Source organism: Helicoverpa armigera, chromosome 12, assembly GCF_030705265.1.
Source record: "Helicoverpa armigera isolate CAAS_96S chromosome 12, ASM3070526v1, whole genome shotgun sequence".
NCBI lineage: Eukaryota > Metazoa > Arthropoda > Insecta > Lepidoptera > Noctuidae > Helicoverpa > Helicoverpa armigera.
In genome coordinates this window covers 9155645-9171621 of record NC_087131.1, presented here as the reverse complement: position 1 = coordinate 9171621, position 15977 = coordinate 9155645, and the positions used below count along the sequence as shown (strand labels likewise).

At 37.2% G+C, this 15977-nt stretch overlaps 1 protein-coding gene across 1 annotated transcript in view; it reads right to left on the bottom strand.

Annotated features, from left to right (window-relative positions):
- Kuz (kuzbanian) overlaps positions 1 to 15977 on the bottom strand; it is a 49524-nt gene that overhangs the window by 20862 nt on the left and 12685 nt on the right. Inside the window, exons 2-4 of the mRNA XM_064037337.1 lie at positions 9683 to 9882; positions 9527 to 9593; positions 858 to 1049 (exon numbers count right to left, since the gene is read on the bottom strand). Of these exons, the coding sequence (XP_063893407.1) occupies positions 858 to 1049; positions 9527 to 9593; positions 9683 to 9882 (459 nt within the window). The remainder of the gene's footprint in view (positions 1 to 857; positions 1050 to 9526; positions 9594 to 9682; positions 9883 to 15977) is intronic.

The following is a 15977-nucleotide window of genomic DNA, read 5'->3' as shown; positions in this document are numbered from 1 at the left end:
TGTAACGTGGAATTTAGTCTGGTTTGATGACATTGTGAACCGTGCCAAATTTCATCTACACAACGATAAAACATGATTTAAAGCATGTTAAGCTCGTCACGGCGAATTATAGTCGACTGACTGAATGAATTTATGACAACGGCGCCGGCCAATAAATGAGTCGAACGTTCCGTTATAAATTATGCGAATTTTCCGATGCAAGCGGTGTCGCAATCAGCCGGTGACAGCGCGCCGAGCAAATGGGATTAAACTTTGTTAAACGACCTTGCGTTGCAATCCATTTGCCGTGCGACATACTGTGGCGAAACTTCCACGCGACTCGCCTCTCCCTCCGCTCCCGAACTCCCGACTCCACTAACTGCACGTGTAGTTACAAATTTCTACACAGTTAATTTTGTTATTGCACCTTTGCGAACGAACTTAATTGTACATAACGTAATGGGATTAAACCATAAAACGCGATTACTTCATTTGATACGACTCATAAAGTAGCGTTTTGTAGGGATACCTATGCTATAATCGGATTTTCCGCGCAACAATAACACTGATTCAGTATTGTGTAGCTTAACAGTCCCAGTTGCTTAAGTCTATTATCTGATCACGGAAAGATTTAACATAATAACATTTAAGTACAAAAACATTTCAGTGTTTCTGAATGAGAGAACCTGCTCCATTTATCCGGATCTAACTTTATTGCCAAATGAAGTTCTACAGCCCTAAATCTCCATTACTGCAATTAGGAATCCCATCCAGTGGCTATGCAAATTAGCCCAAATATACAAATAGGTAGGCAGCGGTAGAATAATTTGGAAACAGACTTAGCTTAATGGCATATAGAAATTAAAAGTTTTACTTACCATGTCTTCGATGGGCGTAGGGGTCGCTAACGTCACCCTCCCGGTAGATGACGGAGTGGACTCGCGTGCGAGTGCCATTTGGGGGGAAATATCGGCGAGCATGCTCCACATAGAACGAGCCATCGCTCGCTATGATCTTCCCCTCAAAAACACCGTCCGTCACCGAGCCGAACACCTTCGATTGCGGATCATCTGCGCATAAACAAACAGTGTTATTTTATACAGTGGCTTCAGCGAGGGTTTGCATACATAGAACCTCATCTATCTCTGCAATAGCATTATTCCACGCTCCGGCATTAGACTAGAATCCACCCTTTTGCGCGCACTCAAAATAACAGCGGTTAGGATTATATTCGTAACCGCGATTCCCCCACTTTTTAAGCTCTCATTAGAATTGGTACTCTGAACCGGAACAAGTATAATGTTTTAGTGCATTTTTATGAAAGACGTAGTCATTAACTTATTCTGAGAAAATTTCTTTGAACGGTTGATCCACAGCCAGCCTTTACGTCGGATTTTGTAGCCAGTTTATATGTATTACCACGCATTTAATTACCGTTTCGTTTATATATGAAACACGATTGATTACTCAATATGGTGCTATGGTAGACAAGCAAATAACATAAATGTGACTTCAAAATTAATACAAAAACAATTTATAAGGGGAACCAACAAATTTGGAGCACTACTAAGGCTTACCGCTCAAAATTTCATTACTTTCATTTTACGTATATTACCCGAACACGGCTTTCTAAAGTCTTGACGTTGCGTTGTTTGCCTTCATATGAGTTTGTTATAACAAAATTGCCTCTAATAAGACGGTGAAGTAAGTATGTGTGTTGTGTAACATTAAAGTTATCTGGGGTATTTTATTAGGAGCAGACGTGACGGAGTTGATAGTAGCGAAAACATTTATGGAGTGTGAAGTCCCAAAAAAGTCACCATCAGTTCAGGAAATTACGGTATCTCTGAACTTGTGTAAGACGTGGTATATTGGACTGTACTGCTATACGTAGAAACACCATTCATTATTTATACAAAGCCTGGTGCAAAAACCAAACCACAACACCCACGTAATCTGATTCTTGCAAGATATTGCTCATTCTACATTCGCTTAGACACTGCTTCTGGTCTAACTCATAATGGTGAACATTGGAGATTTTAAGTTTGCTCAAAATGGGCATCCTTGAACATACTCTGACTCGCCGGTAAAAATAACCTTCGTTAAACAGTTATTCATGAATTTACAGAAACTATTTGCATTATTACATCTCTTTTTATCTCTGTTATCCTCATGCAATAAGAAGGTATTAACAGCCGAGTTGTTGTATCATTTATATTACATACAACCTTATCATTGGCTTATCTGATACAAATATGACAATGCAGCCAGATATAAAATGGACTTATTTTATATCAGAACTCTAACATATTAAAATTAACCGAAATGTACACTACATTATTCTGAGAAATACAACTCTCAAAAGTCAAGTTCTTAAGCCACGATATCGAATGTCAGTTTTCAACTATTCGAGGTCACCTTGTTCAAAGGTGTAAGTTTAACACTCGACAACAAAGTCACGTCCTGCCAGTATCCACTAATGCTCCATATTTCAAATTCTTGTCTCAACAATACCCCTTATTATCGGTGTCGGTCACCCGAAGCTCACAATTTGTTCTTACGATAACGGCGAAGCTTCCACTGAACAATTGCTGGGTGTCGTGTCACAAGCACGTTAGTTTCCGAAGGTATATTAATAATGATAGCTGGTGTAGTGAGTCATACAGCTCAGCTAATAGGGGCCGGAGGTGTATTGTACGTAAATTGAACGTTGCAATTACATTTGCTGAGGCGTACCATTTGTTTTATGCCCCCTACCCACGGTACCCACTGAGACATGCAGGTGTGAGCATGCGATCAAATTGATTACGCGCTTAACTACCGCTGGTGACTATGGGTTTATTATAAATTTATATCCGCTGGTATTGTGTAAGGTTGTATCAATTCAATATTATTATGTAGATTGTTAATAAACCTGTGATGACTGAACGTTACTCTGCTGAGGAACAATATCGACGAGTAGTTTTGGAATAGCTGACCTATTGTTGAACTAGGCGGCAGGTGCTCGGACATACAATGTCCAACAGGAAACAAGTGCTACTTTAGTTTTTCAAACAAATGCTTTTGTTTTCAGTATGCTCTATCTATTTCTATATCTGGGTTGTCATCATAATTAAAGCATTGCTTTCCAGTACAAAGTTTGGCCCAGAGTCAACTACTTGACCTTGAATTCGTCAAGTAGTTGACAGACGTGATCAAACTAAATACATAATGTTTGGAAACAGTGGAAAGTATGACAAAGTAGAACGAAATAAATTAATAATTCAGTCAGTTAACCATAAACTAAAAATTGCTCGAAATAGCTTTCCAGTTCACTTCCTTGGTTTTCGGATTGAATTACTTTTCAACAAGTAAGGGTTACGTAAACTTTGCTATTGATAATTCTCTGAATTTGTTAAAGATAGCAGTATAAATTCTAGACTGGATTAATCTTGCAAGTTTTTGTGCAAATATTTCTGCTTCAAACAAGATTGCATACCCCGGTACGTGGGAATGAATTCGGATGAAACAATGAAGTATTGAATTGACGACAGCAATTGTTTTCGAGAAACAGTAAACTTTAGAACTGAAGTGACCAACGTAAATTGATAAGACAACATTCATTAACAGGCGTAAACAAGAAGGCAAACGACAACTCCTGTAAGAATAATCCTGCTTTTGTATAGCTTTTTTTGTGGTCCATGTAAAATGAACGTAATGATATACACATAACATAAGGTATATTTGGAAAGTACGGAGGAAACGTAAAATGTTTTCCGCCCAACCGCAGGGCTCCGAAAATGTTTTTCAGTAAATTTCAAGTGCGACGGCAGAAAAACTCGCGCACATTTTGCTGAAGCTAAGAGCACTGGTAGCGGTTCGGGTTATAATTTTTTTGTATAATAACCAACTATGTAAGTACATTTCACAACAAGATCTATTGTTACGCTCAACGAAAGTGAATATTTCCTAGAAATAGATTCTGCTGTAATACTCCATTTACGCAATGTTTCTAATTCCTTTACAGTTTCAATGAATGACCTAAATAGAAGCAGTTTACTATAAGTAATGATTATCTTGTCTCAGAACTGAGAAGAAACTACATACATGAGTTACAAGTGGTTTAAAAATGATTGCCATCTCAGCAAGAAATATGTATATTGTAATCTCTTCTAAATACAAATCCAGTATAGGTAATTAATAAAGCGCTTGAGAAGTCTATCCAACGCTTTGTAATTAAAACTATGCTTCTTTAACACACTATTAATGTTAATGCCACAAGTTGATTCACAGCTTCGATTATAACAATAAAAACGCAAATCGTGTTTACAGTTGCTGATAAATATGTGGGGACGGTGGGTTGTGCATGCAAAACGTAGGTTGCAACTCAACGACTAAGTGCATCGGAGACCGCTGTAAGTAGGGCGACGAACTGCGATCGATGCCGCGCCGCCCTCCGCACAACTTTATCCATTTACACTGTTCCAAACTTTCACCATCATAACACCCGCGCCCGAACTCCAAGTCGCACCCGCATCTATATCGATACGCATCATGGTCTCACTTTTTCATTCATCGATAACCTAACTGCCAATAACTTCTAACTAAAACCATCAAAAATCCCCTCCGTGTATTACATTCGTTACTTTATTTATCAGTGACTACACGGGTTTTAATTAACATAAATAACATGAAAAGATTACAACATCCTTATTCCAGGCAAGACTCTGGATGTCCCTATAGTACCTGCAGATATAAGAAACATTTACAGGGGTTACTCTAAAAATGATTCTAAAAAACCTATAATCGTAGACTTCTCTTCTGTCATGTTAAAGTACAAAGTAGTATCCTCCTTTAAACTATATAATAAAGAACACAGCACTAACAAGCTGAATACCACTCAAATTAAACTCGATGGGCCATGTTCATTAATATACGTAGCCGACTACCTTACACCAAAAATGAAGAGATTGCACTTTCTTGCTAGAGATTTTGCCTCTACAAACAATTACAAATTTTGTTGGTCCACGCAGGGAACGATTTACTTAAGAAAAAAAGAGGGAGATCACCCCATCAAGCTTAAAAATGAACTAGATTTAATTAATTTAAAAAACAAATTGTGACTATGCTTAGTCTATTCCTTAAATTTTATTTTGAAATTATATCCAGAAGTATTATACAATGTTAACTCTATAAAAAATGTATTAAAACTGTGTAATTGCATGCTAATTAGCTTAAGATTTACCACACATACATACACATATACAACACCCATACACCCTCATACCTCTACAGACACATCAACCACACAACCTATACTTGATAGTCTTCTTATCCAATTCCGGTGCAAAGTAACTGTAACTAACCTATCTATTATTTACAATTATCAATTGAAATTCTTACGATACTCTAATTTAATTAATTTATTATATCAATTTTACGTACTTCCTTTCTTGTCAACCTATAAAATTCTCGGATATTAACAATTTAATTAATCAACTTGACAATTTCAATGCAAGCGAATCATTTGTCTGTAATCCTGAAGACTGTGAACATATAATTATTAACCCTCAATCTTATCTAAAAATTTTGCACCAAAACATCCGAAGTGTAAATAAAAACTATGACAATTTTGCATCTTATTACAACAACTAAAATAGACTGTGAAGTTATAATACTGACGGAATGTTGGCTGTCTTTTGTAACAAACTTACCTATTTTGAATGACTATTACTCATACAGCAGCTCAGACCATTACAATCAAAATGACGGAGTGATATTATTTATTAGTAAATCGCTTGAGCATAAGGTGGAGGAGCCGACATTCCTCGATGCGAATTGTCTACTTATTAAGACAAGTGCTGATACTGTAATTATTTCAATTTATAGGCCCCATTGTTTCAAAAACATTGATAATTTTTTAAATTCATTAAATGATATTCTAAACGATTTATCCTCTTTTAGACATATATTTATTATAGGAGATATCAACATCAATTTAATAGACTCCAACTCTAACACATCACGCTATTTAGAATTGCTATCGTTTCATGGCCTACTCCCCGCTTATGACTCCACAACCAGAAGTAAAAGTTGTATTGACCACGTCATTTTGAAAACCACCTTGCCATCACTGTCGTTTGTACTTAACACAGCTATTACAGATCACGGATCAACATTATTTTGCCATAAAAATAAAAACAATAACTTCCATAGTAATAGAGCAATTTGTAAAATCAATTTCGAAAACATCAGTCAGGAGTGCAAAATACTGACTTCAGAAAGCTTTATGTAACCAAAATCCAAACTCAGCAAGTAGTATCCTTATCAATTATCTACAAAATTTAGTTCATCTTAACACAATTAATATAAAAATACCCCGAAATAAAGCTACTTTAAAACCCTGGATTACAGTAGGTTTATTAAGATGCATAAGAAATAGGGATCGAATGCATTTAAAACTAAAACGTGATCCTAATAATGTCACACTTACTACTACTTATAAAAGATATCGAAATTTTTGTAATTGCTTAATTAAAAAATGTAAAATCAAATACGAAAAATATGAATTAGAAAAGGCAAAAAACAATAGTAAAATGCTCTGGCATAGCATTAAAAATATTACCAACTCGCACAAAACTAAACCTCCCAATCAGGAATTATTATCTATTGAGGGAACGCCGGTTGATTCTGCTAATCTAGTTAATGGGTTCTTTGCTTCTGTTGGTGCAAACTTGGCTGGTAGGATACTCCCCATCGTTGACATCTGATGCAGGCACTGAAGGTGCCTCTGCGGATTCTTTTGTTTTGCTTGAAACGGATGTTGATGAAGTGAGGAATGTTATCAACAACTTAAAGTCGAGCAGCAGTACTGGATATGATGGCATCTCGAGCCAACTGCTTAAACTGATCCAAGAGTTCATTGTACCCCCCCTGACCGACCTCTTCAATGATTGCTTGAATCTTGGTGTCTTTCCGGAGGTTTTTAAGCAATCCATAGTTATACCCATTCACAAGTGTGGCGAGAGACTGTGTCAACAATTACCGTCCAATATCTTTACTACCGTCTTTATCGAAGGTCCTAGAAAAGATTATTAATAAGAGGCTCGTCAAATTTTTAGAATCAAAAAATTTGTTATCTGACGCCCAATATGGTTTTAGGCAGGGCAGATCAACCGATGATGCCGTACACACATTTACAGAATTTGTTGCAAGGAAGCTAGATGCCAAAACTAAATGCCTAACAATATTTCTGGACCTTGCAAAAGCTTTCGACACAGTCTCTCTTCCCAAGCTTTTAGCTAAGCTTGAGAGTCTCGGTATCAGGGATAAACAACTTTCTTTGTTTGAAAGCTACCTCCTGGGTCGGACACAGAGGGTAAGGATATCTGACACATTGAGCGGGGAGTGTTCTGTTAACTTTGGAGTCCCTCAAGGAAGTATTTTGGGCCCTACCCTATTTTTATGCTACATTAATGGATTATGTCAACTCAATCTTCAAAATTGTAAAATAATCTCCTATGCTGATGATACAACCCTCACCTTTTTTGGAGACTCGTGGTCAAGCGTATTCGAATACGCCCAACTAGGCTTAAATAGGGTATGTCATTGGTTATCTAACAACTCACTAACATTAAATACAAATAAATCGTACTATATAACTTTTTCTCTACGTAATTCTGTTTCACCACCGCATAAAATTATAGCGCATTCATGTGATTTAACCCAAAGCACAAATTGTTCCTGTCCACAGATTCAAAAAACTAAATCTATAAAATATTTAGGGGTAACCATTGACGAAAATCTTAATTTTTCAGAACATATAAGTAATGTTGCAAAAAGAGTGCGAAAATTAGCATATATATTTAAACAACTAAGACATGTAGCGGACTCTAAAGTTATGAGAACAGTCTATTTAGCGCTTTGTCAATCCGTCCTTGCCTACTGCATTTCTTCCTGGGGTGGAGCAGCTAAGAGCCACCTAATAGAATTAGAGAGGGCCCAAAGACTTATACTAAAAATTAGTTTATTTAAACCAAGGCTTTTCTCTACCTCGGAACTCTATGAACTAGCTGAGGTACTAACAGTTAGGCAACTGTATGTTCTTTCCGTTGTTCTTAGGCAACATAGGCTTCTTCTATTTAACCCAAGTAACCCAACGTTGTCTCAGCGTCGTAAGTATCAAATATGCCCTACAGAACCAGCCAGAACAGCCTTCAGCAATAAATATTTCTTTTTTAAAGGTGCACGTTTATATAACTATATTAATAGAAAACTTTCAATCTACTCAAATACAACTCTAGAATGTAAGAAAAAAGTGATCAAATGGCTTCTTACTCTTAAGTATGAGGAAACAGAGGAACTACTTAACACGCACAAAGATATCTAACATCCACACACAATCACAAACACAACACACTCACACTCACACGCACGCACAATCACACACACCCCAAAACATTTTCACTTCCATAACTCACTCATCTAGCTCACTCCCAAACTAACTGTTCTTTATTTTGTTAGAACCAACATACTTGTTCGGGTCAAGGAGGCCAGGAGACCCATGTCACAAGTTTTTTACTTAGTATGGGCTCCTGTCTCCCTTCCTTACATTAACATTGTTAAAATGAACGGCATTTGTATTATTGGGAGAAATAAACATATTTTATTATTATTATTATTATTATTATAGGATCGTAAAAAAATCAAGCGAATATTTCTTTTTGTCCGGAAAATGTTATGAATTTCTTTTGAACATTTCTTTAGAATATTTCGCGAGACAAGAATGCAGGGCAAATTTTGAACAGTGTAATTATACATATTATACACGTAAAGTAGTAAAGCTTGCGGAGCAGCCAACCATCGGCACGGCCTCCGCCCGCCAACATTAAAAGTCGAGTGGCCACCGAAAGCTCCCAATTAGCCAGGACTTTGACGCCGTCCCGCCAGTAATTGCAAAAAGAAATATGTTTTAGTGCTCTCCAAGAATTATTAATGTCGGGAACGAGCGAAGCGTCTATCTCACGAGGAGCTGCCCGCTGCTGGCAGGGGCAGATGCGGACGAAGAGTTAGCGTTCGGCTTTTGTTTGATTAAAGAGAAACACAATCGCGGTCGACATACTCCGAGCGGGGACTTATTAAATTTTCCCTCGGGGTGAGGGCAAACAATAGCGTCTATCTTGGGTGTAGATAACGTCGCTGTTCTCGGCTCCCGGTGTACAATAGGAGTGGGTCCCGAGTTGCGGCTGTCAGTCCGCCGCACGCCACCAACAAAGTTTGTGTCTGTCTTTTCAGTACGTGAGTGCTCCGCTTCGCGCTAAACCTCTCCACTTCACCTGACTTCACTTTGTACGAGGTGATTACATCATTTCATTTTGTTAAAAACTTCGTTTAAAACTAATTATTATTTTTTTTAAGGTAAACGCGTAGGATGACGACCTAAACAGGGTGGATTGATTAACATAACAACTGGACGGACTGGCTGCGTGTCAATAATTTTAATTGGTGAGCAGATTTATACAAAATATTTGTACCTATCCTTCTCTACTATCATCAATGTAAAACTTACCCGCCAACTCTCCGTGGTATATGTGTGATGTGTCGACTTCATGTATCTGCCCTTGCGCGCCTTCAACCTGTGGATAAAACAAGTTCGTTGCGTACAGTTGCACAAATTAATCTCTACCTGTGTTGAGTTAGAATCAGCTGCCGTAAGAAAACTTACTTTAAAGTCTTCGCTGAAAGCGGACAAGTCCCGCCGCAGTCGCAGGTGGAACTTCTTCCCATGTGCGCGGAAGTGAAGCCTCAAGTCTTCTGGCGCGTCTATGGAGCGACGTGCGCGCAAGTGTTGCTGGTGCAATGTGTCTGAGTCGTATTCCAGACCCTCGTAGTGCTCGATGTACTCGTTAAGACGCCGGCGAGAAGCTGCAAAAAAAACGAGGTTAATCAGTTTGTTCATTAACTTTAACATAAAATGTTGTCTTTGTTCTTGGTGACTACTTCAAAGTATGTATTATCTCAACCCTTTTAAAATAGAGCGCTCTTTTAGATACAGTTTACGTAATATATGCTTGCAGTGTTCAAAAATATGTTATAATCATAATAAAAACATGGTTGTCTCTACACCTAACTTAATTAACAAGAAAGTATAGCGAGCATTGCCCAACAGAGTATCAAGTTCTTCAACCTCCGCCAAGCGCGTCAAGTCATAGCAATTGCTAGTTTTATGTAAACTCATTTAGTTTACAGCTCAATCTGACGAGATAGTTACAGAGTAGTTCGTTGGCGTCCGGTTCCCGACAGTCCGCGACTATGAAGACGAAGCGAAGCACTTCACGCGCTTGCTCAACTCGTACACTCTGATTAAATGCCATTTACGAAACGTGCCCAGCTCGCCCCAAGGATTTTTTCCTGACATACATTCATTGTAAGCTTTTAAGGACTAAATGTGATCCAAGAACCATATCAATCTACATTAAATTAATTGTGTGAATTGAAGCTTTCATTTGTTTGCTGAATTTCAGTTTCAAAAAGTTTCCTAGAGGTATTAAAAATAATTTCTTGCTAGACTGGACTTAACCATTGTTATTTTTCTATATTCGTAAGTTATAAGAATATATTCCTACGCACACGTTCCCTAGAACAATGCATCTCCGACTACGGCCAGTTATTTATATTCTACCATTGTGTGGTGTATTGTATACTACATTTACTATGTACAAGGTGTCCAGCGCTGGATATGGAAGTAGTTACGTGGCCGGGCCATCAGGCACGTAGGAAGCTCGGTGCAAATAAATAGCCTATACGTTCTTGTTAGGCCCTCATTTCGAGAAAATGCAGCGTGAAGCGACAAGAACAACTTGATATAGGGATTACACAGAAGTGAGAAAAGTGGAAACTAGTTTTCGACATAGAGAAATTGAACGGAACTGGTATTTTGTTTGCGATGCGATGTGCAGCGGGACATAAGTTACGAGAGAGCTGCAGCTGAATGCAATCTGAATGCGAGACAGCGTGAGACGCGCCGGATTTATTTAACGTCCTATCTGAAATTGATTCCCTTGTACGCAAATAAAATGCGCAACATGTCAGCCCTGTCGATACACTACTAACATGTCGAACCGTGGAAAAAACTACGGCCATTTTCTACTTCTGAAAAATAAAGGAGTTCTAGGGGAAGTGACAGAGCACAAAACAAACACATACTGGTCTCTACCTCGTACGTTTCGGTCATTCGGGGTCGACCAAATGTGAAAATGGAAATGCGTCGTTTTTTTAGGTTTTGAAAATTCAACGTATTAGCAATATATCACGTTAAAAATCCCATTAATCATTTATCTGTGTTTGCGCAGCGTGACGTTTGTGGCTGGTCGTTCGTGTGGAACATTTACATACGCGTGTATTTGTTCAGGCGTACAAAGTGAAGCTTTTTGCTTTAGGCAATAGGCAGCGTGTCACTGGGTCAGTGGGACAGGAGCGCCGTGTTCTGGACGCGGGTACAAAGCCAACCTGCACGCTCGCCGCTTGATTTTATTCCCTTATCGCTTTTGTTTTTCATTGCAGATGTCCTAAATATAGGGTTCTCCGTTTTCAGAGAAAGTTTATATACAGTTTGCTTTACTGTCGTTTCAACTTATTAATACTTACAAACATAAGTTCAAAACTTATTGTGATTGTGCAATAACACCTAAGATACAGATGACGACCCAGCTTACGTGCAGACAAATATGATTAAATACTTATGTCCCTTAGTCGGTTTCTTTACTATGCGTGAGAATATGTGATGTAATATAGCGTACCTTCGCGCTTTGTCACATACACAAATTATGTATGTAGAATGAAAGAAAATACTATAACAGATGTATCTACATATTCCCACGCAGTTGTTAGTATCAACAAAAGGAGATAATAATTGTATTCAAGGGTGGACCAGTTGTGAGCATTGAAATAGTTAAAATTGCGTCTGCGAGAATCATTGCGATACTTCTTAATAATATTTCTGTTTACTTTTTTACTGCATTATCATGCACAGCGTTTGAATTATTATATCCTAAGAAACTATTGTAGGTAAATACATAGGTTATTATGTACTAACTTTTAATAAATTGAGGTAAGCGGTGCACCTTACTCAGTGCTAACATTCATTGTTTTTAAGTGTTTTAATTTATTCAGGATACATGGACGACATAAGTATAGGTGCTAATTGTGTTCCCCAAACCAGTAAGTAAATATGGGAAACCCCGATAGCATGAAAAAAAAAACATTTGAATTAAGGAAAAAACGCCCTGATAACTTGATACAAAGAACAGCCAATCAGACTTGATCAAGGTTAAAATATTGCTATTTCTCGATCATACGAATTAAATCAGAGGTTAACTTTGCTTTTTAGTATTTCTCTATGATTGATGCGATGAATAATCTCATGTGAGATCGTAATCGAATAAATTGGGTCGTTATTGAACCGTCTACTTTCTCGTATAAACAAGATGGGCACGAGTTAGAAATGGCGATAGTCCTGCACTAAGTACCGGATAGTTAGCGACTCCGAATGCCATTAGTTAGAACATGGTCGAGTTTCAATTTGCGCATACATGTACGCAAATTAGTTAATGTCAGGTTCAGATACATAATTGTTGTATTACTAACCTACATGCAAATCGATAGAACTTAGAAAGGAGTTTTATGTTGTTAATAGATATTCACGAAGACTTACTTTGGGATAAGAAGCTTAGCTTTGGCCAGACCGACAATAACAAATTAGGTTTATTACAACATAATTTCTAAGAAAAATGTCGGTCCTTGAACAGTCATAAACAATTATGATGTCGCCAATAATAAAATCTTTAGGCTCGGATTTTAATATATCAAGGTCTATGCTTACCGAATGTCTTGTAATTTTGAGTAATGACAAAATTCGTCATTGAAACTACGTGTTAACATTACAACACTAGCCATTAGTGTCTTATTGCCAAAGACCATTTAGTTTCCACTAAATGATACTAACAACGTTGTTATCTTTGTAATCCAAGTGTTATAATTAATCTGCAGGGTTTAATCTAAATCTAAACTACCCTTAGGTCATTTAATTAATTATTCCCATCGCTGGATTTGGTACACTGTCACACACTAGGGTTATTAATATAATTAATAATGTGAATATTAATTTCAAATTGTTACTTCACACGTTTTCGAGGAAAAGGGTCCTAACAGACGGACATAGGGTGATTCAATACCATACAGCTTTCAGCATTCTCCATCGAAGTTACGGAACCCTAAACACACTAAGAAATTGTTTTACACTGCATTTTGAACACCAATTATTATGGTAACTATAACCCTATATCGATATGGTTATAAAAATATATTTTTAAAGCCATATCATTAAAATGTAATTAACTTTGTCTTGTTTTTTTTTCCTCATTAGAATTCAAGGGCTAACTTAACTGACTCTGTTATTTTAAGTTACGGAAAAAACGTAAATAGGTAGTAATTAACCGTGGGTCACAAAAGTGGCATTTTTTCAAGTTTAACTGATTGACTGACCACATCTTGCTGGAGTTCCAAAGTTATAACTTAGAAATCATGACTAAATACATACACCTACTACGTTTAATATTCTTAAGATTTTTCCAATTAATTCTTGACGTATTTACTCGGCACTGTCTATTGAGATAAGAAATTCTATTAATCGTTTTGAGCCTATATAGTAACTATTCCAAGTAATTGGACACCTTTGCCTTAAACGTGATGGAATAGTTTATCTCCAATTGACTGTCAAATGAAAATAAATATTCCCGCATTCACATCGTGGGATATTAACAGCTAAGTTAGCTATTGGAGCCGTTATTATGAGTAACGAGAAAGTTGCCATAAAACTGTCTGCGTAACCTTTACAGCTTATTGATAAAGCTATCGGGTTCCACGATAACTTAGCACGGAATAAATATTATTTTAGTTGATTATGGTCTTGGTTCATCCGCTGATGAGGTGCAAACTAGGGAAAGGATAAATGAAACAGATTTGAATGTGATAAAAACAGTTAGTGACCTATGGAATACCCCCTACTGGACTAAGCGTATGCGCGACCTACAACTTGTCTAAATACCGTATCAAAGTTATAAACAGATGACGTCAATCTATAAATAGCTTGAATACCGCATTTTGATAGGGATTGTATACTACAGTGACAGTAAATAAAATAAAAACCTAGCAACCTGTGCTTCATTGTTTGCAAGCAAAGCCATAATTCAGTGAATGGGGAGTTTCGTCCTCATGCAAGTACTTGAGGCACGACGTGACGACCCAATATTATCAGAAGTGAAAGTAGCCACGGAGGACGAAGGACTCTCCGAGGGATTTATGGATTACTCGACTGTCCCTCGGGATTCGTAACTTTGTTCTGCGTGAGGCCTTAACTTTGTTGTTGTTGGAATTGGCCGTGTACAGTTACGGCACGCGTTTTGAAGAATTAACGCTAAGTAATGATGTTAATGTAATGGTCTCTGACGAAGAATATTTTAAGACGATGCTAAGACGTGAAGTGACGTAACAGAAATATTTTTTACTAGATAAGAAAGTTAGTAATCATCGTTTCACATAATGTTGTTACAAACAGTTTACGTTTTGCTGTTGAAGCTTCTGTCCCTTCCGACTATATTTTCTGATAACATAAAAGTGTCTAAAGATTGAAAGGAGCACGAAGTACTTTAAGCTCATTTTATTTCCATTATATCGTTTATCGTCTATGCGCAAGTTATTGTAGTCAACTGAAGGAAATGGCTTGCTAAACATTATGGTGCTCGTAAACGACGGGCAGGCACTACTTGTGCACTAAAGCGATCTTCTTATAAATATCGTTCTTTATCACAAAGCTTTTAAATTTATATCATCACGTAATAACTTTCTCAAAAATGCTTTGATCAATTTGCATGGTAAGTTCTATGTTATTAAAATACATTTCAATAACAGCCTTTATTCAACGAAACAAGGACGTATTCTCGGACAGTTATCTTGAAATGATAACATACTAAAGGAGAATATAGCAAAACGCAGGTTTAATTAAAGGGAGATATGAGAATACAATATCAAAAGTAATAATTAAACATCAAACCAAGCAAACACCTGCTGTTATCAAAGAAAATTGCGACTTACAAGAATTACAAGTTCAAAATTCTTGTTTTTGTATAGTGCACTGCATCAGATAATACGTCAAAGGAAATCGATCAAGATGAGACAGTAAGCAAGCACTAAGTAGATAGAGAAATCTAATTAGTTGGCGGACAGAAAGTGCTTTCGTTAACAGCACAAAACAAGCTAGAGCAAAGGAATACCCAAGGGAAGGGACCAATTACTTAGCGACCAGTTACATCGATACAAGCTTTCCCTACACGAACAAACTCCAATACACTAAAGCAGTTTAATACACTATTGACCAACTGAACCACAGCGTGATTGCTATGCGTTTAAATCAATATGACAATAAATATAATTTATGCTACATCCTGCACGTTTAGTATTATAATTCGCAGAATACGGATTGAAAGACCTCAATTCAGTACAATTGCTTTCCAACAAAACTCTATATTGTGCTCACAAATCGAATTCAATATAAAGCATCTTTCTAAAATCCAAAATGAGGAGTGGTGATTCCATTTGACACACAATAGGCACATGAACTGGATACGAGAATTGCTCAATCAATGAACAATATAAATACTGATGGGACCAAACTACCGTGCGATACGACCTAATTGATAAACTGGGTGACTGGTGGAGCGAATTTGTGCAGCTCCCTCATCCAATTAAACTGACACAAACCAACCCCCACCGCGTCCCATTTCTTTGTTAAAAGTTTGGTTAAACAACTAAAAGTAATAGTTACAGGCGACGTTCGTGGACACAGTTTCGGCCGTTAAGATTCTATTGGGAACAAATATAATGACCACCATAAAATGCTTTGATACCCTTAGTTTTGCAACCAGAAAAATCTACTGAACACCAGAAAAATAAAGTCTAAAAAT